Source organism: Equus quagga, chromosome 20, assembly GCF_021613505.1.
Source record: "Equus quagga isolate Etosha38 chromosome 20, UCLA_HA_Equagga_1.0, whole genome shotgun sequence".
NCBI lineage: Eukaryota > Metazoa > Chordata > Mammalia > Perissodactyla > Equidae > Equus > Equus quagga.
The window spans coordinates 24,729,257-24,755,683 of NC_060286.1; the positions used below are offsets into that span (position 1 = coordinate 24,729,257).

The 26,427-nt window shown below is 36.9% G+C and overlaps 1 protein-coding gene across 1 annotated transcript in view; it reads right to left on the reverse strand.

Moving 5' to 3' along the window:
* Nucleotides 1-3,263: 3,263 nt before the first annotated feature.
* Nucleotides 3,264-26,427, reverse strand: part of SEL1L (SEL1L adaptor subunit of ERAD E3 ubiquitin ligase) — a 54,151-nt gene continuing 30,987 nt past the window's right edge. The window contains exons 11-21 of the mRNA XM_046647154.1: nt 23,576-23,632; nt 21,244-21,312; nt 19,294-19,371; nt 18,168-18,230; nt 16,754-16,841; nt 16,256-16,404; nt 15,323-15,488; nt 14,691-14,765; nt 13,767-13,939; nt 9,782-9,910; nt 3,264-7,414 (exon numbers count right to left, since the gene is read on the reverse strand). Coding sequence (XP_046503110.1) covers nt 7,205-7,414; nt 9,782-9,910; nt 13,767-13,939; nt 14,691-14,765; nt 15,323-15,488; nt 16,256-16,404; nt 16,754-16,841; nt 18,168-18,230; nt 19,294-19,371; nt 21,244-21,312; nt 23,576-23,632 — 1,257 coding nt within the window. The 3' untranslated portion in view covers nt 3,264-7,204. The remainder of the gene's footprint in view (nt 7,415-9,781; nt 9,911-13,766; nt 13,940-14,690; nt 14,766-15,322; nt 15,489-16,255; nt 16,405-16,753; nt 16,842-18,167; nt 18,231-19,293; nt 19,372-21,243; nt 21,313-23,575; nt 23,633-26,427) is intronic.

Genomic DNA, 26,427 nt, shown 5'->3' on the forward strand with positions numbered 1-26,427 from the left:
CCAGAACTCTCGTCCCCCTTACTATGGCATTCCTTCCTCCTTCCTTTGCATTTCAGGGTCCATTGAGGCGTCAGGACTGATCACTCATCTCTTTTATGAAGGGATTTGGCAACTCAGGAGGGTCAGTGGGAGAACATCATGGGAATGCAAGACCCAGCTATAGGTCATGGAGGTTGTGTGTGGACCCTTCCGTGATGCACCTGTTTCACTTGTCATCACTACTCTTGATTGGAATAGCAGAAGAGTGGAATAGCACTGGAACAGCGACTCGCAATTAAGAAGTCCCTTTTGTTATTGGTAACAGGTCTAATGGGATGCAATTTAGTTTTTCTGTAGTTAAGGCTGGGGTTTCATCCCAGTCCGCAGACCTTTTTTCTATCTCACTGCTCTAAGGCATAAATGTCCTGTCCCTAACTTACTTTGCTGTGTCCAGTGAGACCTAATAGATTGTTCTTTGGTTTAGCGAACTTCAGTACACAAAGTATCAATTGAATTAGTTATGCAGTTTTAATTACTAAGTCTTAAATGAGTGATGAAATATAGACACCGATTAAACGTAAGTCTTCTTCAATTACTTCTTTTCTTGCCTTTGAAATAATACAGGCTGCTGTTCACAGCTCCGGTGTGGACAGCTCCCCTTGAGCATTTATTTCATTGAGAGTCAAAATGGGGACCATAGGAAAATAGTGTGCGGTTTTCACGTCTCTGTCCTGGTAGTAAATTTCCATGCCTCGTGTAAGATGTTACCAGCCAAAGAACATTGTCCAAATAGTATGCAAAAAAAAAAAAAATAACACACATATGTAGGCTGGAAAAATTCAAGTCAATTCTTTACTAGAACATAAGGGAAATAAGACCAGCTGGATGATTCCCTCCACTTCCTCCCCCTCCACCCTTGCACAATCAGGATTAGTTTTTGTCTCAAAAGATTTCATCTAGAACAAAAAAACTCAGTTAATCAAATTTTCCTAAGAAAAAAAATTATAGGCAAGGCCTGGGTGAAGCGTGGGGAAACCCAGATGCAAACTCTGAAACCCACAGCTGCGCTTTCACATCTTGAAATAAATCTGTTTCTAAGAATGGAGGTTTCTGTTGTTCACATGTAAATCTTAAATCACGCACAACTCAATGACGTCTTTATTTTCAAAGTTAGAGTCCTTGTTTCGGTACTTGACTCTCATATCTAATACTTACAAGACTTATGAGAAATTCTTTTCAATTCTGACAGGCTAATTAACAGTTTTCTAATGGGAGGCAGAGAGAAGGCAAAAGGACACTGGATTGGGCAACAACAGAAAATATTTATATGAATGTTCTGAAGTCAAGTAACTGACCATGTTCTACTCAACTTACTTTAGAAAAAATTATGTGGGGTTTTTAGAAGTGGCATTTGTCAGGGAAGTGAGAGAGTTCTCCCCCACTTTTCCTTAAGGTTCTTATGGCTGGTTAAATAATCAAAGAGGCAGGTTAGCAAGAGAAAATCAAACAAAATTTAATAGCGTGTATACATGGGAGAAACCCAGAAGAAACTGAGTAACTCGGCCATCTGGCTGAGTCCGCCTGTTTAAGTACCCTCAGCTACAGACAAGGAGGACATTAGGGTAGTGATTTGGGACTTCAAAGGGAAGGAAAACAATTTACATAGAGATGGAATGCAAATGTTTGTTAAACAGGTTTTGGTAGGCCCCAAAATGGGTTTGTTGGTGTCCTTTTATCACACCTATTTTCCATCACACTATAGCTGTCACATGATATGAGCTGCTTCTATGTTCAAGTCTTTTACACAGTTTGTAGGGGGAAGGTCGGATGCTCTTCCTGAGTCTTTTGAGCCTTTATTATCTTCAGCTCGAAACAGTCTGTATACCAGAGTGGCCCATCTTGGGGCGGCCTGCCCTGAACCCCATCAGATTTAATACACAATTCAGTATTAATCTTAGGTCATGTTTAAAAGAAATTAATCCAGATAAAAAATATCTGGGCACTAGGAAAATCAAGCGTTTTGCTCAAAGTCTACTACTAACCATAAATTACAAAGTTGGCAGAATTTTCAGGATCCAATCATAAGGTTGTTCAATCTGATAGTTTGAACATCAGAAAGGGTGGCAGAGATGAAATTGGAAGAAATATACAAGACCCGTAACACAGCAGCACCTCCTCTTGAACTGGTCAATTCTACAGCTCATTTTATTTTTACTTGACTAGTCAAGTATTTGGAAGATATCCAAAAAGTAAAAGAATCTTCCTTCTCCTGGTTTTTTTTTTTTCACTTTCTACTATAGAAATTACTTGTAATTTTTCCACTTGTACATATTCATATACATGCTGTAACATAGTATAAGCAAATTTCAAAGCTGGTATAACCAATCAAAATTAGTGTCATCAAGGAAGTTAAAGGAGAGAGGCTGTTTTTCCTCAAGTTGCATCCAGTGAAGACTCATTTTAATGACTTGTCAGAAAGGCGCTAAGTGGTGAATCCCGCACTCCAACTCCAGGTTGAATGGTCAAACTGCTGATGTTATGGCTCTGACATCTGACTGCCCCACAATTTTTATTTTAGCCAAGGTCAGTCAAGGTCATCTGGGGTGGGTGATTGTGCTCCCACGAGTAAAATTTGAGGTCCAATTTCTCACTTGCCACAGTCTGCATCGTTCAGACTTTTAATCCAAGGATCTGATGCTTCTAAGCTGGAACATTTTAGCTCAATTTCCTTTTTGAGTTGGCTGCGGGGAAGTTTGGGCCAGATCTGTAGCCCATTTCTGACATGCATTTTGTGTACGAAGTTCACTCTCAATTTAATACTGTTTTCTTTTTCATTTCCCCTTTACTTAGATCATCTGAATTATCCCACCTAAATTTGATCGTTGTATAGTATGCAGCTCTGTAAGCCCCCTTAAAAACTTTCTGGGACAAGGCAACTGCATAAATCAAAACGTTAGATACATTTTACTACAGTCAGGATTAAAGTGAGGCATATTTACTATGTATCACAGGCTGATTCAGGTCAAATATCTCAGATTAAAAAAATGGTAACAATTCTTAGCAAATTCATATTCTCCGTAGGGCAAAATTCAACTTAAGAGAAATCTGAATTTCAGGAGTTAAAAGTGAATGAAAGATGGATTCACGGTGCCCCAAATGAATGTTTCCAGAAGCTTCTGAAAGTCTCAAAAGGTTCATTAAAAATTCAATCATTCAGGTTTAAAAAAAAGTCTGACTGGAAAGCTGCTTGGTCGTGGGACTAATATTATAGTATACAGGAGGACCAGAGGTGGAATCTTTATTTCACAAGTTTCAAGATACAGTACAAAATGAATCTGTACATCTCTCTATTAACAGAATTTGTTTACACAATTATATTACACTTCACCAGCCTTTATACTGCATTTAATTACATACAAAATAAATTTACAAAAGTCTACCGTGGTGTTCCTTCCAATGCCAGTTTATGGGCTTTTTAAACTTCTACTAAATATTGATAGTGGTTACACCTTGATCATATCAACATTATGATTTTTTTTTTTAAATCAAAGACAATAGTGTCAGCTTGCTTGTCATTCCTAATAGGAAAAACAGTGCATGTGAGATGACTCCCTGCACATAACCAAGACATTCTTGTCATGCACACAAAATTGGATTTTTACTTGTGCAAATAGTCACTTTAAAAAATAAAACATTTTTACTTGGGGTATTTCCACTTTTCTTGAAATACCAACCGGAAGGAGAAATTTAGCTTCTTGTCAATGCCTAATACACATTCAGAAATCAGGTAGTGCCTCAGACAATATGATATTCAGAAATTTTATATTTTCCTTTGAGAGCAATGACTCGTGAAAAATATTTTCATGAATTCAGAAGTTCCTTTTGCTTTATTTCTTGCACACTTCTAGTCATAATATTGTGTAACAGATTAAATTCACTTTCAAAACAAATACTAGCTGTCGTTGGGACAAATGTAGCCCACGTTGCTCTTCTTGGCAGGTAAAGGGGCTGTTTACTGAAGCATTTGTTTTGAAATGTGCATGTGAAACGTCAGTCCAAACCTCTGTAAAGGAAGGTTTTTGCAGATGTAGCTAGACAATAATACACATGCTACACACGTGAAGAGTTGTGGTCTTCATTTATAGGCTTGCATGCATACCTCCAAGACGCTGCTTTGAAGAACAAACATGAGGAGCACAGAAAGGAGGGGAAAACAAAGCAGAAAAAACAAAAAGAAAACCTAGACAAAATAGTTTCCTGGAGGCAACAGCAGCTCCTTATTTATAAAGCATCAGAATCAGATCATCGCCAGATTATGGGCAGAAGTTTCTAAAACTTCCCAATGGTACACAGAAAAAACCAGCTAAGCAGTAAAACTCACAAATTAACTTATATGCACAAGGGTAACAAATCCTCAAGAGTATTACTGTTAACGATTCACAAGTTATTCTCACAGAAGTGCTAACTAATGAATTTTGGAAAAAAAGGTGGTTTTTGATGTACTTTTTCTGTGCCATTGAATATTAACCAAAAATAAGATAAGCTTTACTCAGAAAATAGAAAAAGAAACTGCAAACACAAAAAGAAAAAAAACCCCAAGACCAATGCTACCTTTGTAACATAAAAGAGAAGCCAAACAGATATTCTCAAGACCCTGAAACAGCTAACCAATAAACCAAACGCACAAGAGAACAGCAGCTGAGAGAGTACTGCTGTCGTCAGCTTTGAGGCAGGAAGACAGACTATAAAAGGGATCAGGAGAGACGGGCCACCATGGAGAAATGAAGCCGCACTCTATCTGCGAACTCTAAATTCTAACATTAAAACTCCTGAATCCTGGAGTTAGTTTAATGTCACTGACATTAACTAGCTTTAGTTATTGTCATTTTATTCAAATGGATGCCATTTGATTAGGTAAGTATTGAGCATTATTTTAAGAGAAACACCAAACCCAGTTCCTATTTGCTATCATGTCCCATGAACAGAAAAAGGGAGCAAAGCATTGTGAGTGAGCATGAGGACTGAAGTCATGAAGCCATAGGAACTAAGTTATTTGAAATATACCATTCAAATTTCTAGTAGCAAATGACCCAGGATAAAACAGGAGGTGGAAAAAAGCCAAGAAAAAGCTATTTGGAATATTAATAATAAAAAGGACATGGCGAGTGGTAAACCAACAGGAAGTCTGCAACTGCATGAACAACAAGACTGCGCTTTCCCATCTAGCTTTAGGTGGGGAAAGATTTCAGGAAATGTGTTTTCCAAGTACTAATGGAGGGAAGTAAAGATAGAGATAAAAATGTTGCTAAAGGAGAAATTAGGTGGACAGGGGAGGGAAAAAAAGGAAGTTTAGTCATCTTAAAGGGTTTTTAAACTTTTAAATAAAGTACAACAGTTCCTTCGAAATGAAGCGTGGCTGCTGCCGTGGATCAGACTTATTCTGAAGGGCAGGGAGATGAGGCAGTGGTGGGGACGCCAGTATATCGTACCAACTGCACTCACGTCTCTCAGTGTAAGAGATCAAATCAGTCTGAATATTGACAAGAGCTACCCCAAGCGACATTACACTTTGGAGGGTAGAATTTCCTACCTTTCAGATATGCTTTTATCCACATGGTTCTCTCCGTGACCACCCCTGCAAATTTGGCAGCAATTATCTAGGAGTAAAGTTTCCTGACCAGGCTTCTCATAATACTCTAAACCAAAAAAGCATACAATTTCACATTTAAAGCCTTCATGTTCATTATAGACTAATTAAATCTAGTTCTAAATACAATCCCAACTTCAAAAACCAGTCTTACAACTCTACAGGTAATAAACTCTTCAAGTCTTCTGGCAGATGAGGGGTTATGGGAAAAGAGTATAGAGGTTGATATAAACAGACTGAGGTCAGTAAGCATATAAGCCTGCTCAGATACTAACATAGTCTCCGACTGGATACAGGCTGGTGAATACCACCATCTGACAATAAAAAGAAACACCATTCGGTTTACGTTTCAACTTTTCCATTTGTATGATTTATGAAGTTCTCATTTGTCTTTGTTGTTGTTTTCGTTTTCCATACAATTTAACCTGACAATTCTGAAGTGTAACAGCCTTGATTTTCTGAACGTTACCAGGGGCGGCTGGTGAATGTGAGAGCTTAGCAACCGCTGAGTTTAATGCATCTTAGATTCTCTGAGTTTCAGTATTATAGTGGTAGTCACTGTATGCCACATCTTGGCAATAATATTTCATATTTAAAGAATTCAGGAGGGTGATTCTGTTCTTTTGCAATAAGAAATGCAAAGTAAAATAAATCCTGGGAACAAATGCTTCAACTTTGGGGAAAGTGTGTCTCTGATTTACTACCCCACCCAGAGTTCTTTAATATTGTTTTCTGATTTCTCCCACCTACTCTATCCTGACTTCCAGATTAAGGCTCTGTATACTCAAAACAAACAAGCAAATTATACTGAGTAGGTGGGGCAAATTCACATGCTGGCTCAAGGAGTCAGTTCACAATTTTTTATATATATTCCGTTTCAAAGAAGTGAAGTTCACATCAAACTCTAACAAGGCCTTTCAGTCTCTGAAGGAGAGAAGCATGGTACAAAGTATGACAAATACCAGTAATAAGAAACCTCCCAACCTGCCCTTTTAAAATAACAAATATGTGGAATATGTCGACTTGCGTGTGGCTCGGTAGAAGTTTCTGTTATTGTAGTTTTGAAACACTTTGAAGACTATTTTTTCTTTACTTAAAAGGTAAGTTCTATTTTCAGACTTTCAAATATGTTAAGGTTAAACTTGCAACAGACTGGGTTTTCCTTTTTACATTGATCAGTTTTTAGTGTCGATGCATGAGACCTTAAAGATGGTTGATAGAAGAAATTATGCACATTGAGAGAACGACCAAAAGGACCCAAGAAAGAGAGCTGGATACAGCAGACATTACTTTGAGTGTCTCACACATGTTTCCAGGGGGAGAGGGGAAAAAAAAAAGGGGAAGCCACTGAGAGTTGTTATTCCATACGGCACTGAAACAAACATTCAACTTAGTTTAGGTAAGAGTTACTTATCCCTGAAAATAAAGGCATCGGATTCTAAGCAGCTTTAGGAATTCAATGCTTCCTTGTGCCTCTTCCAGGAGGTGGCCACTGATCCAAAGTCCTAAATCAAACGCAAATGTTCTCAGCAAACAGTTTCCTTGGTTGTCACTGATCAAGGCTGGACACAGTGGCTGTTACTGTGGCGGCTGTTGCTCTGGGGGGCCCTCCTGCTGTGGTGGCACTGGTCGTGGCCCTGGAGGCCTGGGTACAGGCAGATCTTGGTGCTGCCTCTGCCTGTAAGCTATAACTGTTCCCAACAGCAACGCGATGATGGTCATGAGGTAAAGGTCCCACTCAGGTCCCAAAAGCTGGTCCATATCAAGTTGGGTGAATACATCTCGAATCTTAATGAGAATAATATAAAAATCATTATGATCACTAAAATGTCAGAGAAGGAACTAGGAAAGTTACATCAAAACTAGAGATACAGAACTTATTAAAATAACTGGTTTTAGAAACATTTTACACTGTGTTTTTAAGAAGAGGTTTTAAAAGCTTTCAATTGGAACTCAAAATAATGTGTCTCAGGAACTAGTTATGATTTCGTAACACTATATAAAGTGTCTAACAGGGTTTCTTTCCATCAGTAAGCAAATGCACTAATTTCTAACCATTTTTCACAGAAAAATACTTGAAAGGAACACTGGGGATGATGGAGGACCAAGAGGAAAAGCCCCCAGCATCTTGGCACGCTCGTCACCTATCTGCTGTGCTGGCACACCACTGTTCTAATGACAGCCGGGGGTATTTTACTACTTCTCCCCTGCAGTTGGAGATGGCAAGAATTCAAATGTTCGACAGCTGAATGAATAATGCTTTTTAGTTAGGATTTAACTAAATATTTAACACCTGAATTTGAACTTAAACGTTATGTTCTTGGTCTATGATATTTCAATTGCTTTAGTGTCACTTAAATTATTCCTGCTATTTTCCGACTGCTACTTACCCATAAAGAAAGTAAATATGGGGTATAATCCTTTATGTTTAAATAAAATTACATGTAAAAGGTCCCCATAATGTTTTCATAGGTACAGGTGCTAAATTTTTCTGGGAAAAAATTACATGAAACTAATAACTGTGTTTCCTGGGGAGGGACCTGTGATGGGAGAGTTTGTGTTTTTCTGTTCTGTGTGACTTTCTTACCATCAATAGTTATTACTCTTTTTTGTAATTGGAATATCCAGGTGGTAAGAGTATGGGGCATTTTACTGTCTTCTTTATACTTATGAATTAAAAAAAAACAAAGATATAACCTACTTAGTATGGTATATTGCATGACTGAATCCTAGACCGTAATCAACAGTTTATTAGTGATAAAAACTGTGAGAAACAAGGATCTGAAATAGTCCTGAGAGAGAGAAAGCAGGCTGCTACACTGTTAGCTTTTTAATTAAAGGAACAAAGATCGTTTCAATTAGCAGAGAGAGTACAGCACACCACGACTTATGCTATCAAGCAATTATAAATCTGACATTACAAAAGTACAAGCAACTGGGAGGACAGAGTCCAACATCTCCACTCCTCTGGAGCCCTGTACTTGGAGGACCTCAGTAGCGCGGCTAGGGTTGCAAAAGCAAGAAGTCGAATTTCTCTTTATAGATGCAGGAGCAGCATGGACTACATTTCTATCTGTGTCATGTAGGAGGGAAAGCCTGTTCTGGATTCTAATGCTGAAATGGCATATCGACCTTTTCTGAAAGAGGTTAACAAGAGGTTGAAACATCATTCTTTTCTGGTCTGGAATGAATTATAATAGCCCTTGTGTTTGCACACATTTCAGGACTTTCAGAGTTAAATGCTGCACCCGTTAATCCATTACAAGGAACTACAGGTACTGAAAACAAAATGTACAACTGGAGAAACCAAGGCCACCTACACACAAGTACTGGTAACTAAAGCTGGCAGTTTTGAAAGGAATGGGTAACTCATCTCCTAGCTAGGTTCTACTATTAGCTTATTTAAATAATGCAAGGTATTTTTAGAGGACAAAATTCCGGTGGTGTTTCAACGTTTCACTATCAGAAGAATCTGAAGTACAAGAGCCTGGGCAAGTTCACAGGTTCTACTTCTTCTTCCTTTTTTAAAAATTCTCTTTTTAAGTGACTGGTGTGAGTCACTGCTAGGCAGTCATCTGACTTACTGTTTACTAAATTTAGTTAACCACTGTTTCAAATTGCCTTGGGTTAGCCTCAGTTTTCCTTAATGCAGAAAATATCTGCATCTTGGAGCTGGCCCCGTGGCCGAGTGGTTAAGTTCGCGCGCTCCGCTGCAGGCGGCCCAGTGTTTCATTAGTTCGAATCCTGGGCGCGGACATGGCACTGCTCATCAGACCACGCTGAGGCAGCGTCCCACATGCCACAACTAGAAGAACCCACAACGAAGAATACACAACCATGTACCGGGGGGCTTTGGGGAGAAAAAGGAAAAAATAAAATCTTAAAAAAAAAAAAAAAAGAAAATATCTGCATCTAGGAAGAAGGCTTTAGCATTGGGAGCCGCCCCATCAAATGCTACCTGAAAACTTGGACTGCTTTGGGCTGCATTCATCCCTCACCTGATGAGGTCTGCTGGTACTTCACCTGAGGGGACGGAAGGAAGAGACCAGACACTTGCAGGACACTCCTCCCCTCCCCTCTCTTTTAAATACAAACCTCGTGACTGAGAAGGTTACATCATTTGTATTTTAATTAAGAGAGGCATGGACCACTTACATTTGTTTCCCGTATGTACTGCAAGAAATACACAACGCCTAATTTGCAGAGTGCTAGGAAGACTGGGACTTGTGCATCTGGGCTGGCTTCCGCTGCCATGTCATAAAAACGTTTTGCAAGGTGAATATCCTATAAAATAGGTAATAAACCAAAATCAATTTCTTGTTAAAATAAATAAAAATAATTATTTAGTTTATATATTAGGAAAACTTATTTTACCTTTCAAGTTTTCATTTTAAAATTTCCCTTACCTAAAGAAAAAAACCCAAGCTTTAACTGGGTAATATTTCTTTAATTATCTAACTGCTTAATTTTGAAAAATTGAATTGAAAAAATTTAAGACTTAGCTCATGTTCCTCCCATCTGACATCCCATTTGCTGTGCAGATGTGCTGGATTCAGCAATATATCTATGTATAACACTTTTTTCTTTTAAAGATTGGCACCTGTGCTAACATCTATTGCCAATCTCTTTTTTTCCTTCTTCTCCCTAAAGCCCCCTGGTACATAGTTGTATATTCTAGTTGTGAGTGCCTCTGTTTGTGCTCTGTGGGACACCTCAGCATGGCCTGATTAACAGTGTCATGCCTGCGACCAAGATCAGAACCAGCGAAACCTGGAGCCGCCGAAGCAGAGGCACAAGAACTTAACCACTTGGCCACAGGGACGGTCCCTGTATAACACTGTTAATCTGAAGATTTCCAGGGAGATCTATAAACCTCAAGTTTATTTTTTCCTAAATTTTTTCCTTAAAACTTCAGTCAGTGTAAGCAATTCCTGGTTTCAGTTTGGAGCAGTGATCTTCAAACTGGGGAAGACATACTCAAGATTTTCCAAAGGGTACCTGCACAAAGTAAGGGACTCATATCGTGTGTTCCCATGTCTTAGACATATTTCTGTAAAGGGCAAAAGAAGTCATTATTAATTTTGGCTCAGACTAGAGCGTTCTGCATTCAGATATATGAAAATGGGATGGTGGGAGCTGTGAAATTTTCATTTAACAATCTCACTTCTTCCATGCCCAGACTATTGTCAAAGAACACCAAACTCCTAGGAGACATGGGAAAGAAAGGCTAACGTTAAAAATGACTTTTTCCACATGTTTAAATATAAGCAGTTATTTTCAGTTATTCCCTATACTTGTCCCTTGGGTGTGTTATTGCAAAGAAGAGCACCTTCAAACAACAGTAGCAGTATGATTAGTGTCTTTGAGTTTTAAAGAAACATTACAAATTTTTTTTGGAGTGCTGTATTTTTCAAGATCATAGATTAAACTTTATGTGACAACAGACTCTGTGTGGATGATTCAATAGGGTAATTAAATCTTGTCTATCAATCATATCCTGAATTATATATTCCAATTATAAGCAAGCTTCATCTTATTTAATACTTAATGGTTTTCTAGTTATTTCAGATGCTGGACTGATTAGTTTTTAGTAGTATGAATGTCTCTTTCATTTAAAAAATAGTAAAAAAATAGGAAAAGGTGATCATGTCATAAAAACTAATGGAATTATTCTGATTTTTATATATAATTTTTCTTAAAAGTTGAACCTCAGGGTTCCTTCCCCCTACTCTTATCAAAGGAATACTATGCCTTTTCTCATAGTCTTTATTTACAAGAATTTATATAAGCTATAGATTGTTACATTATAAATCAAATTATGAGATGAGAAAAACACTGATTTTCTTGTTTTATAACCTATTATAAAAACTTGAATTTTGATTTTTTCAGTAAATTATTACTAAGTGTATCCCATAAAAACCATAACATATGTGTGATCTTTATATTGGTCAAACACATATTAATTTTATTTGAATTAATAAATGAAGTCAGACTTTCTGATAGAAATGAAGTCTGACCCGGCTGGCTGGTCTGATGGGGAGAGGCTTGAATAACTATGCTACATGGCGGGGATCTTCCATAGACTGCACTCAGCCTGCAGCTCCCGAGTCTTGACAAAACTGTATTCAAGTATCTAATAGTAACATAAAGGAAAACCATCAAAATTTACATATTGGAATAAAAATTAATATTTAAATGTGATAAAATAAAAAGCACTTTGACAAAAGATAGTGCATTAGCAAAATGAAATGAACAACTTTCCTTGAAGCACCTTAGGTCAACCAAGTGTCTCTAAGTGACAGAGTAAGGGGTGTAATAAGCTATTTGATAAGCTTTGGTAACACCTTTTAGGTATTCCTCCCAGAAACTGAGAAAGTGAATGACCTCAGGGATAAGGGAACACATCTTTCTGCATATCTCTAGTTTCTAATTCTTTGTTTTCAATAAAATTGAAGGGCGATGTAACCAAGTTGTCAGGTGACAAATCATTAAAAACAATTTTAATGATAGATTACTCTAATTTTTGGCATATGTTATGGGGTAAATGTTTGTGTCCCTCCAAAATTCAGACATTGTAACCCTACCCCCTAAGATGACGGTATTAGGAAGTGAGGTCTTTGAGAGGTTATTAGGATTGGATGAGGTCATGAGGGAAGAGCTCTCATGAATGGAATTAGCGTCCTAAGAATCTCGAAAGAGCTTGCTGCTTCTCTCTTGCTCCTTTCTCATGTGAGGACAAAAGTGAGAAGACCACTGTTTATGACCCAGGAAGTGGGCCCTCACCAGACACATAATGACCTCAGGGATCAGGGAACACATCTTTCTGCATATCTCTAGTTTCCAATTCTTTGTTTTCAATAAAATTGAAGGGCGATGTAACCAAGTTGTCAGGTGACAAATCATTAAAAACAATTTGAATGATAGATTACTCTAATTTTTGGAGACATAAATGTCTGTTGTTGAAGCCCCCCAGTCTATGGTATTTGTTACAGCAGCCTGAACTGACCAACAGAGCAAGTAACTCTAAAGCAGTTCCAAGAATTAAGAGACCTTGATATAATAAAATTCTTCCCATTCCCATACTTACTTATGTGAACAAACTTCAAATCATACATTTATAAAAATGAAAAATAGAATTAATACTAAATCTATAATACTTAAACTAATTTTTAAAATTTAATTCATCTCATTAAAGATACATTGTTAATAATTAAAACAAAAAGCAAAATTTTATCAAAATTTATAATATTATGTTGATTTGATCAACAGTATATCAATAATTGGCCAACTATGACGAATAATTTCTCAAGAATTTCTCTTAACACCTAGAGCCTATAATCACAGGAAATAAAATTCAAAATTTGAATTTATATACTTGTTTGCTTCAGATAAGTACAAGAGAGTGATCGGTAAAAGATCTAAGCATTAAAAACATTACATTACTATACAATCCTATAAGAACGTGGACTGAAACTGTAAATTCAGGGAGAAAAGGAAAAGATACAATTTTCATTTAATGAATTTGCTGTGTTTTTAACAATTTAATAATGGAGTATCAAATTATTTTGGTATTTAGTGTAGTCATTTTATTTAAAAAGTTAGTGTTTAAAATAGCTATAACTTAGACCCTTTGAAACTAATGATGAAAAACTTTAAATGTCAAATTGAAAATGTGCAAGAGGAAACATAGTTTTTAAAAATTCTTTTAAGGGTACACAGGGAAAAGCTTAAGACTATGGGTCTAAGGAACGTTAGACTTCATTAGGAAGGTATAAGAATCAGAAATCAGTTTATCAGTAGTAAACATCTTAATTCATTTCAAAATAATTTAGAAACAATAGAATTTGGGTGAAGATGGACAGTTTCTCAAACAAGGAGTTATCGAGAGAGGAGCACTGCAGTTCCACTTCCATGAGTCTCTGGCTTAACAGCCTAAATGACAGTGTGGATATCAATGTGTGTGTGCTCGAGGATGAGAGAGATGCAAGGGCAGCCTTCTGAAGCATTACACAACTGTGTCATAACTTCGAACCTAAAATCTGAGCACATTCCAAAGAAAGCCTGTTTTCTATAAAAATGCTGACATTCTCCCCGAATCACAATTACAGTATTCAAACATTCTTCTTGAAGCCATGCTCACCTGTTTAATGCCTAGTCCTTTCTCATGCATGTACCCCAGATTAAACATAGCTTGTGCACTGTGTTGCTGCTCAGATGCCAGACGATAATGAATAAATGCAGTCTCGTAATCAACGTCAGTGCCAAATCCATAGAAATGGTAGTCTCCAAGTTTAATTCTAGCCACAGTATAGCCTTAAACAAAAGTTAAATGAAAACTGCCAATAAATAAAGTGTTTTTAACACAGACCAAACGATTATTTCTCCTCCTGTTAACATGCTTACATAAAAGACTTTTAATTTGTAGTACACAAACTTTATAACAAATCCTTCAGCTAAGCTATAAATTCAGTAAAAATTTAAACCAGAAGTGTCGCTCTTCTGAAGAAGACTTTGTAATAGTCAAGGAGAAATAAAACAAGGTGGGTGGTACTCTCAATTTCACTAATAATAGGCTTCAAATGGTCATGCTCTATTCTATCATGTCATTTACATTTAAAAATAGTTCAAGTGGACCACTGTTTAGGCTTGGAGAAGGGATAGGCAGACAATGTTGAGTAGTTTGTGCGAAAAGAAATATTCAAACGAAATTAGAATCTTCTGGGTTTTAGACTAATATTCTACTATACATTCTATTCAATTCTCATTTCACACAACATACTGGCCTCAAACTAAAAACCAGAGAGTAAACCATAGCATATCAATGTCCAGTACAAAGCCCTTGCAATTCAGTTTAGAAATTCTGGGACTAGAACTTTCATTTTAAGAATAAATACCAATCATGATGTAAACAAGTTAAGCAATAGTATCTGTGCTTAGTTTTAAGGTGATAAATGACATGATTAATCTTTATGGGAGATAAAAAAGCACAACAAAACCAAATGTAAAAAACATAAAGAAAGGTGCATAGGTGAAACTCTTATCCTAGAATTAACCCACCACTCACCTTGAGAGGCAGCCCTGTTCCAGTGCAGCAAAGCTCTGGGGTAAGTTTCATTCTCCCCGACGATGGTTGCTTCTCCTACAGGGAAAGATGGAATAGAAATCAGCCATGTGAGGAAAGGCACTAGACCTTTAGGCTTTGTTTGCAAACTAGGGTGGATATGTGGAGCATAATTTAAACAAGAATTGGGATATAACAAATATTAAATGAAAAAAGTATTGAAATCATATAAGTATTAGAATAAAATGCTGAGTTCCAAGGAATCAGTGCCTTCAGGACATTACTCCCTGAAACACGTTGTGTCCACAGAACTAATAATGAGACCAGCCACCGAGCCACTTCTAGGGACCTACAGACTGCTGGAAAGGCAATGTTTTTGTATCTGCTGTGTTTTGAAAAATGTATTTATTTAAAGCAGTTAATTTTATGATGAATGTCAAATCTATTCCTACTGTCAATTCTAATTATGAAACTTTGAAGGCTTAGAGATCTGAGGTAAAATAACTTCAGCACGTGTTAAGCTCTATTTACAGCAATAAAGAAGTTAAAGTCTTTGTGGCTTTTCTTCTTAAACAGGTTAACCTGAGGCGAACCCTTGTACTCTAAACCCAAGGCAGAACTCAAATGAACCTTACTCTGATCGAGAATGAAGGCTGCATTGCTTTGTGCCACTTCGTAGCCTTGTTCGGCCAGCAGGAGGTACTGGATCACGGCCGCATTGTAGTCGCCATCTTTATAGCTGTTATAGGCAGTCATAAGCCTCTCGGACCAGCGGCCTCGTTCACATACATTCTTAAACAACTGTGAGAACAGGAAAGGAAAAAATGTCAATTAAAAAATAAGATATGCCAGAAAATCATTTTTGCACTTTGGCTATCAGTGATTGCTAAGCTTGTTCTTTGAATCTCTGGCAGTTTTATTAAATATATATAAAAGTCTGGGATATTTATCTGAAGCTTTCTCTTAGTCTTTAGAACAGGTTTACAAAAGTAACAGCAAACAACTATATACCATTTACTCTGGCCAGGCACTGTTCTAGTGATTTATGTATAGTCTGTATATTAACTTGCTTAATCCTCCCGGGAGGTTCATGAGGGACCACTCTATGAGGTCAGTCCTGTTAACAGCCGCTGTTTACAAGTGAGGAAACCAAAGTGTAGAGAGGTTTAGGAACTTCTAAACATTTATCAATGTCACTCTGAGGTGCCAGTTATGAGTTTGCTCAAGAAGAAAAATTCCAGTTGGGAGATATTAGATTCCCCTTTGCAACATCTGTTTAACACACACTTTTTTGACAATGACTATGTCTCAGATACTATCTTAGGTGTTGGCGAGACTGCAGATAACAATCTCTGATGTTGTAAACACTGATTCTAGTAGGGAGAGACAAATGAAATAAATAAATGTGATAGTAACACATAGACTCTCCGAGTCTCCCCTCAGTATATCTATGCTCACAGGCTGAGTCTGCTTCTACTCTAAGGAAATCATGCAAAGAAAACCAGAAATAAAACGGGAGACTTTCCTACTGGGCAAATTAATTTCCTGTGTACAAGAAAAGCCCTCACCTCCACTGCGGTGTGACACGATCTCATCACTCCTGTGCCGCTGGCATGCATCTGTGCCAGGTTATAGAAAGCCAGGATGTGGCCTCCCTGAGAGGCTAAATTAAAGTACTTCAAGGCCTGCTTATAATCCCTCTTGACTCCAATACCATCTGTGAGGAAAATCACACGACAGGTGAGGCGTAGTCTCAAACAAGATTCAGCTGAAGCATCAGCAAAGCTTTACATAAGGAGCCTTACGTTAAGCCTTTCATAAACTAAGCGAAATTCAGAATTCTTACTCAGGAAAGATGTCAATCTTATTAACACAGATTTATCTATTAACACAGACTAATATAATTTACAATGAGAAAACAAGATGCACAAGTCATTAAGTTGGGAGAACATTAATCAGCCCGAATTCAAAAGCTCTCATTTCCATATCACAGTGGCATCTAGTAGAAAATAGGTAATTTAGATCTTGGTGTATCCATCATTAATTCCATTAGATTAATTACTTACTATAATACATAGAGCCAAGCTGTAGTTGCCCATCCACCCAGCCTTGTTCAGCAGCTTTCTGGAAATACTTCAGTGCCAGATCATAATTCTGTAGAAAAAGAGGTTACATGATCACATGATGAGAAAGCTCAAAAAGAAGTTAGACTCATTCATTAAAAAAAATTAAAGTGCACATAAAATATTCTTGAAGAGCCACTGAAAGAATTACCTTCTAAGTTTTTAAAATATAAAGATGGTAATATACTTTAATTCATAGGGGGATATTTACAACTGTGAAGAAAAGCAAATAGAGTTTTTGTGAAACAATTGGTATGTCTGCTCTCAGAAAGCATCAACGACACTAGTGAAACACAAGGACAGGATTAACACAGTCATATCTTTTCTATTAACCAGCAAATCCTTTTTAAATCTCACTTTTTCTAATATTAAGTAATGAAAATTATCTTCTCCTTATCCATTCCTTCCCTGTGTAGCTTATCAAACACCCTATGATTATTAGATTTCAAATATCATACATATCCATAGAGAAAAATTAAAACAAAGATCATGACTGAATTTTAGTATCCTAAAATGACTAGGAGGAATCAAAATGAGACCACATTACTGTCTTTTGTGCTAGAAAATACCTGTAGATTAGAATCCTAAACCTAGCTCTTAGTTTCAGGCCCAAACTAAAAGAACATATTGTTTGGAGAGATCATTTGAGGGGAAAAGAGGATAGCAATGAAAATCCAAGGGTATCCAACTGAGGAAGCAGCACAGAAAGAAGAATGAGAGGCAATGGCCCGGAAAACCAAGAAAGCTTACAGTCACAGAACTCCAGGGAAGAAAGAGTTCAAGTGACAAAGAACCAAAAAATGTCAACTAGAGTTGACACTTCGGAGGTTACTGGTGACGTGCATAGAGCAGTTACATGAGGTAAAAGCCTGACTGCTAAGATCTAAAGAGTGACTGGAAGCAGCTAATATAGTTCATTCTCTGCAGAAACATGGCTTTGCAGTGAAGGGCTGGACAGAAGAGACGTGGTAGCTAGAAGGGCAAAGGGTAGTCCCTCCTAAATGGGAGGGACTTAAGCATTTCCGTAGGCTTGAGTGAAGAAGCAGTAGGGAGATGTTTAGGTCTTGGAGAGATGGAAGAGTAGGCAGGGTGGAGGAGCATAGATGGAAGAATGAGAAACAGCTTCACACCTTTATGAGAAAGTGCCAGAGACAGAGCCATTCTAAGAAGGCACCTGGAATGGTGGGTATGGGTCAATGGGTGGTAGGGAACCAAACTCAGAGACAACAGGACAAGGTTCAGCTTTGGTTAGAATGAAATAACCTCACCTGGGCTAACTGGAAGCTAGTGAAGGAATACTCCCCTACCTCACCAGCTGACTGCGTGTTAAAGTCAGAATGTCAGATTGGAAACTTACAACTTGAACCCCTCTCCCATAGAGGTAAGCCATGCCAAGCCCACTCTGTCCAACTGGGTTGCCCTGCAAACCAGAGACAAAAGGGTGAAAGGATTCATTAAAAAATAAATAGGCAAGAATTAATGACTGCAAAAGAAATAATTTACAAGCATACGCAAAACATGTCTTAGCACTTTTCAATGCAAAACAGAATTTTCACCTTCCCATCAGGCTACATATGATACTGATTTTTAGAGACTGGGGGCTTTCAATAATTTGATCAAAAAGAGTAAATAGTAAATTCATTTAGAATTAAATTTTGGTGACTTACCTTACGACCATCTGTTTCATAAATTTATGAAACAAAACATGACTAATGTATTTCATCTCTAAAATAAAAGTCGGTAACTTTTTCTGGATAGGTTTTCATTGGTAACCTCCCTTGCCAATAAAGAAGGAAGATGCCATGGGGTAGAGTCAACCACTAATAAAACCCAATATTGGGACTAATTGACAAAGATATGCTTAAGATTACTCAAGTGTCATGGAGCAAAGATGATTATTCTTTTGAGACCTAAAAGAGAAAAATCTGGAATTCACCTAAACTCAGAGGGACACAAGGCATCTTTTAAAAAAGTGTCACAGCCCTCCTTTGGGAAATACTCAAATGATATTTGGAAGCACAGTAACGTGTAGTTCGCGAAGAGATAAGTGTAAACACTGGAGGTGTATGGGGTCTTAAGTATTCATATGTAGTTTTCTTTGGGCCAAAGAAAGCCTAAATTATGTATTATGATTATCAAAACTACCAAGTTATGTAAGTTTTAAACCTCAAGTTGCAATACAAATAGGACAAATTATATAACTCTCAATTCCATTACTAAAATCACTATTTCCCTGATCAGGAAACTTCTCAATGAAATTGAGACAGAGACTTAATATTCAATAATCTCCTAAAAAAAAAATTAAACTGCTTTTTATTGGGAATGTTTTTCTAGTCAATTCATTCACATGAATCATTTAAATAAATGCTTTCAATAATTTATGGTATTAGTTGGTTATGATTAATCCTTCAATATAATAACTTATTTATTAAAATAATAGCAATATGGTACACATTTCAATACACTGAGTCATGAGGTCTTACCATGTCAGCAGCTTTCTTAAAGTAGTGAAGAGCAGTCTCATTACTTTGAGGTACAATATCACTGCCCTCTGAGTACATCTGGAAAACAGATCTCAATTTTATTAAGAGCTAGAACTCTCTCCCCCATTACATTTTTCTCCTGTCTTGTCTTATTTTGGTTTTTCTTAGGTCTCATGAAATTGTTCAACAAAGTTTAAAATTCCCCACAGGGTATTTTAGAATTAAAAGCAAAACCTTAAAAGTAAATACTTTTATATCATTATATATTTTATGTCATATCAAACATAGGACTTATCTATAAACATGAATATATAAAACCACTTCACAGGTCAATCTCAGGAGAAGATTTTCATCTCAAACTCCAAGATGAATCTTTTTTTCACTCTATTCCAAGGCCGGGTGATAAATTACTGCAATCAGTGATTAAATGAGGAAAAGGAGAGCTGTTAGCAATGTCCACTCTCCCTTCTCCTTCACCACTACTTTCCCCAGGATAAGATAAAGGGTAGGTCTTAAGTTCAGGAAAAGAAACAACTAAAAGGCTATTTAAAAATGTTTAAGACACTGAATGATTAGAGTGTCAGGTATGGCCCATGAAAAAGGGCCATGAGAAAGAAAAGAATGACCAATACTGTTTTTATCCATGTACACAGTAAGAAAACAACAAAGAAAATCATTTTTTTTGTGATAGGGCTAATTAGTAATTCAGAGCAAGACTCTGAAATGAAAAGTTCTTATGTACTTAACAGAAATAGATGGGAAACACCAATTTCTATGCTGTAATAGTTGGAATGGGTACATGTAGGGTTCTCAGGCCCCAGTTAACTAGTTGCGATCATGTGGCAAATACTAATTAGATTTTTCTGTTTGTAAAAACTTCTAAGATATATTTTATCTGAGCCTCCTAACCTTAGAATTTGGTTACAGATGAAAATATCCATTGGTTTACACTGTATTCATTTTCAAAATAATGAAAAACGAAGTTTGAAATTGTGCCGTGACACATGGAATCTATTTAGGAAGTCTCTAGGTGTAAATGTTTCCCTGCTTAAGAAAAGAAGAGCACTGAGAGATGGGAGATGGCTGTCACACTTAAGATAATTAAAAGGTCTGCAGACAAATTCCAACAAACTCTACCTGCCTCTATTCAGCATGGAAGGAAACAGGCAATTATGACAGACTTAGCAAAAAACTGCACAGCATAAAGGATAAATTCCTGGGGCTGGCCCTGTGGCCGAATGGTTAAGTTCGCACGCTCTGTTTCGGCAGCCTGGGGTTTGAGCGTTTGGATTCTGGGTGCAGACCTGCTCCACTTGTCAGCTGTGCTGTGGATGCATTCCACATACAAAGTAGAGGAAGACTGGTACAGATGTTAGCTCAGAGCTAGTTTTCCTCACACACACATTTACACAAAGAACAAACTCCTCATTATTGTATATGATACATAAAAAGTAAGAGCTCAGACAGTAACAGCTAATTTTTTTTTTTAGTGAGGAAGATTGGCCTGAAGCTAACATCTGTTGCCAACCTTCCTCTTTTTGCTTGAGGAAGATTGTTGCTAACATCTGTACCAATCTTCCTTTATTTTGTATGTGGGATGCCACCATAGCATGGCTTGGTAAGTGATGTGTAGGTCTGCACCTGGGATCCAAACCTGTGAACCCCAGGTCGCCAAAGTGGAGTGTGCAAACTTAACCACTATACCACCAGGCTGGCCCAGTGATAGCTAATTTTAACAGAGAATTAACATAGCTATGAGTAAATGCTATGTTACATGTAAGTTACCTAAGAAAATACCTCAGAATAGCATTTACCTTAAGATACAGTGTTCTTACATTGGAAATTTTATTTCCAGTTTATTTTTGGTACACTGTAGATCCGGAATACAATATGTGCTTACTATGAAAACACCTCTTGCTATACATAACACATTCACAGGAGGTACAGTACCTTTCCCAAGAAGGCCATGGCATGTGAATTGCCAGCATTAGCTGCTAAATTGAAGTAGTCAAATGCTCTCTGTGAGACAAGAATTTATTAAAATAGTTAGTTTTTAATAGAATCTACTCTTGGCTTTTAACCAAAATAATTATTTCAGGAACATTTAAAAAATCTTGTTAAACTGCAGTATCTCAGTTTAAGTAAATGGCAATACCATGTTGCTCAAGGTACCCATCCCTCTTCACTCTCATATCCAATGCATCACTAAGTCTTGTCACATTTACCACCAAATACACCTTGAATTCATCTACTATCCTCCATTCTCACAATGCGACTCTAAGCTACACTCTCTCTCACCTGAACTTTTGGAATACTCCCCTCCCTGATCTCCTTGCTTTCACTCTTGGCATCATCCAAAGTGACTGCTCGTAAATTTCAACATGCTGGTCCTTACAGCCCCTTGGCATGTTGCAAGGAATATACTGTCGTGATCACACACTGCCAATCCCAGTATTGCTTCATCTTGCTCTCTGTGTATACCAGCCATGTTCCTTCCTGCCTCAGGACCTATACACATACTGTTTTTTTTGGCCTGGAATGATCTTACCTCTAGACTCAACTACTTCTTCTCAGAGAAGTCTTCCCTGACAACTGCCACCTCCCACTCATTAACCTGTTATTGGATCCTTTAATCCTCCTTCTTAACAATAATCACAATTTATCACATATTTCTTAGTATGATCATTTTAAAAATATCTAATGCTTCTATTATACCTGAAGCTCTGTAAGGGCAAGGACCAAAGCTATTTTGTCTAGCACTGTATCCTGGATGCCTAGCAGTGAATGGCACATAGTTGGTACTTAAACATTTGTTGAATTAATGCAATTACATACTCGGAACTCCTTTTCCTCCTTCCGTGAAGCTGGTCAAATCATTTATCATTGTGTAGTTGCTTCACAGGTAGGCAGCATACACCACCACCAAGAACATCCCAAAACTTGTGTAAAAGGTAGGCAGCAAACTCTTACCCAGAATTCTATTCTCTCACCTGACATTTTTATCAACCAGTTCATCTGATGCTTCACTGGCCTAATGACCTACATTTTAATGACCTATAGACAATGAAAGCTGTCAAAATGCCATCTAAATTAAAAAAAAAAGCACAGATATTTGATATAGTTTTGGTGATAAGTGTATTTTGTTACAATCTAAGTCTTAATGTTCATGGGGTATAGTATATGAAATAACCTGAATAAGAACACTTAATTGGCATGTAGCAAAACAGAGTTTTATTAGTCTGACAAACATTTACTGAGCACTTACTATGTGCTAGGCACTGTCAGGTGCTGGGAATTAAAGTGGCAAACAAGGCAGGCCCAGTCCATGCTCTTTTGGACCTTATGTTCTGGCAGACAAAACAACTTAATTATACAATTAGCTAATTTATAACAGACAAGGGCCACAAGGAATACAGATTTTCAGAAATCATAACTGTGGTACACAACCTATTCCAGGAGCGGGATCAGGAGTCAGGGGAGACTAGTTAGAAGAGATATTAAGAGTTGAGTTCTGGAGGAGGAGTAGGGATTAGCTACATGAAGAAAGTAGGTGGGGTAATATTCACTCTGGACTGAGGGACTAGCATCCAGAAGTCCTGAGACAGGGAGGTTTTTAATATTTTCAAAGACCTGAGAAAAGGTCAGTGTGCCTGTGACTCAAAGCAAGGGGCTGGTGAAGTAAAGATACAAGGCCTTGGAGGTGATGTTAAAGGTTCTGGTCTCTAAGCTACTGGAAGTTGTAGACCACTCAAGAATTTTAAGCAAGGGAACCACACAATCAGATGTGTGGTTTACAAAGATAGGCTATTGCTTAGGAAAAGCAAGCAGTAGATTATTCACCCAAGTGACAGGTGTACTGATGGAAAGAAGGGAAGAGATGAGTGATATGTAGGACATAAAGCAGCCAAAAGTCGGTGACTGTATACTCCTAATTTCTCACAAACTCAACACTGAATTTTCCTCAGTTGTATGAAAAATTTTACAACAGGAGTTTTAAGACTCACCTCTATCACTTACCTCTAGAAAACCAAAACACTGTTTATGTATTTTTGGGAATATTGAGAACTAGGTGTTAGAACTAATAAAACCTTTCGCACCACTATGTGGTATAATCACATTTTTATTCTTCAGCTTCCTCAGGGGTTAGTTACATCTTGAAATGTCATTTGTGACGGTTGTCTTAACACAAATTTGATGCTATCATTGACTTCACAAGAAATACATCTGGAGAATCATTTTTTGCTACAACATGAAGTGCAAAGCCCAAGGAACAGAAAGTTACCTGATGATTTTGCTCTACTCCACGCCCTCCATGCAGATGCAGTTGTCCGAGACCAACCTGAAAATTAACCAAAATGAGGCAAAAGTAAATGGTAGCATCTGGCAGGTAAATAAATTCAACCAACAAAAAGCCACTTGGTCATAAAAAGGTTTCTGTTCATAATTCAAGAAATTAAAGATTTAGTCTTAACTCCTGAAGATATTACACTACTCTAACGAACCTACATTTTTTAAAAACTAAAAATGTCTGCTTTTAATTATAAGGTATCCTTCTGAAATGGAGGTGAAATAAAGGTATTTTCAGACAAACTAAAACTGAATTTGTCACCAACGAATCTACTTTAAAGGAAATACTAAACAGTGTTCTTTAGGAAGAAGGAAAACCATCCTGGGAAGCTTGGAGATGCAGTAAGAAATAAAAAACAATGAAAAACTAAATTTATGAGTAAATGTAAATTATATGGACTGTATAAAAGAGTAATATCTTGCAGGGTTAAAAATATATAAACTAAAACACATACAAGTACTATAAGGTCTGCATTGTCCAGGAAATAGTGAAAGTGCTTGTTCATATCAGACTTTGATAAAAAGAGCAGTAAAAGAATATCTAACTATCATGCTAGTAGAGGAGAAGAGATGCAATAGCAAAAAACACTCAAACCAAAAGAGGGTAAAGAAAGGAGAGAAAAGGGAATGTGGAAAAGCAAAATAAAAGAAAGCAAGTTAAGACAGAAAATTTAAATCCAAATATATCATTAATTACTTCAATTAAATGACTGAGAATGGATTAAAAAAAAACTACTCATATGATGCTTACAAGAAACATAGATACCTTAAACCTAAGAAGGTTGAAAGTACAAGAGAGAAAAGACATTTCGTGTAAGAACTAACCAAAAGAAAGTAGTGTAGCTATGCTAGCATGAGGCAAAGTACAATTTGAAGCAAAAAATATTTCTAGAAATAAAAGAGGACATTTCATGATATAAAAGTTAGTTCAATAGAAAGATAACACTATTAAGTCTGTATGTAGTCAATGTGCCCTAAAGTATATATATAAATCAAAATTGACAGAATAGGAGACAAATCCACAATCAGAGTGAGAAATTTAAACAATATTGTCTCAGCACTGGACAGAAGCAGCAGACAAATTCAGCAAGGATTCAAAAGATTTGAACAACAGGATTAAGAAATATGACCCAATTGACACATACAGAACACTGTAACCAACAACTACAGAATTTATATTCTCTTTAGCACACAGAATATATGCCCAAACGGACCAAGTGATGGGGCATAAAGCAAGAAATCTCAAACAACTGAAATCATACAGAGCATATTTGGACCACAGTGGATTAAACCAGACATCAACACCACAAAAGTAGAAAAATCTCCACGTATATGGAAACTAAGAAAGTCACTTCTAAACTACACATGGGTCAAAAGAAATTGCATTATAAATTAGAGCTAAATATAATGAAAATATGACAGTGGGAGAAAGTATTCTACCAGATATGAAGGGTTATAAAGCTATGAAAAATAAGACAGTATTGGCACAAAGACGTGTATGAGAATATGCACGGAGCGTTATTTGCAACAGCCCAAATCTGGTGAGAGTAAAATGGATAAATTGTGGGTTTTTCATACAATCAATCTCATATAGCAATGCAAATGAATGAATTACAGCTATATGAAAACACATGGATTAATTTCAGAAACCTAATGCTGAGCAAAAGAAGTTGATACAAAAAAAATGTCCCATGATTTTTTTTTTTACGTAAGATTCAAAAACAGGCCAAACCACTCTACAGTGTTAGAATTTCTGTCAGCTCAGTGGGTTACCTATGGGGAGGAGGGGGTAGTTAGTGATAAAGAGTTCTGAAGAGGGGCTTCTGGGGTTCTAATTATGCCACACAAGAGGCTCACTTGGTGATAATTCATTGAGCTGTACATTTTAGATTTGTCTACTTTTCTGTATTCATGTTATAGTTTAATATGTAAAAAAAAAGAAAATTATATACTACACACCATACATGGATTTTTCTTTTAAGTCAAGTTTTTCAGTTAACACATTGAAATCAGCTTTCCACTTAAAGTAGTATTCTACATAATTTTTAATGGCTGCATAGAATTTCATTATATTGGAGTGGCATATTTGAGCTAAATAACTCCCTATCATTGGCATTTAGATTGTTTTGAATTTTAATTGGTCTGTAATGTGAAGAAAAATGTTTAATCGGGTAAGATACTTTATTATAATTTCCATGAGCTAAGATCTGGATTTTTCACTGTAGTTTTTTTTAACTTAAGACTCCCTTTTGTTAGTCTTAAAATTAATTGTTCTTAAAAAGTAGCTATTGCTCATCTCTATATATTGCTAAATCAGAAAGAACAGTAAATTTAATAGAAAAAAAGACAAATGAAGTTCTTTTTAATACCATCAAAATAACCCACGAAACAACCAACTACATGATACTTTGATGAGTATCACACAATTTACACTAAACAAGCCTCCTTCTGCCTGTGACCTTATGGTCATGAAAATTATGGTCTAAGGTGAGCAAAGGACACAGGACCAGTAAATAGTTCTGCAGAGCATCCGAAATTCCAAATGTTCCCAAGACATTTTGTTTAGGGAAAGCGACAGTTTTCATCCTTGGTGACCCCAGTGAGAGCTTTCATCATCACTGTAATACTGCTCCGTTCAAGCATCAGTTTTCAACTGTGGTGCAGAGAAGAGTTGCCTGGTCAGCTTTTAGGAACTATTCTATTAATGCCTGGGTCACATCCCAGATGAATCCAAATGGAACATCTTGAGAGTGTGGGACTAAAACGTAGCTAATAATAATGTAGCTA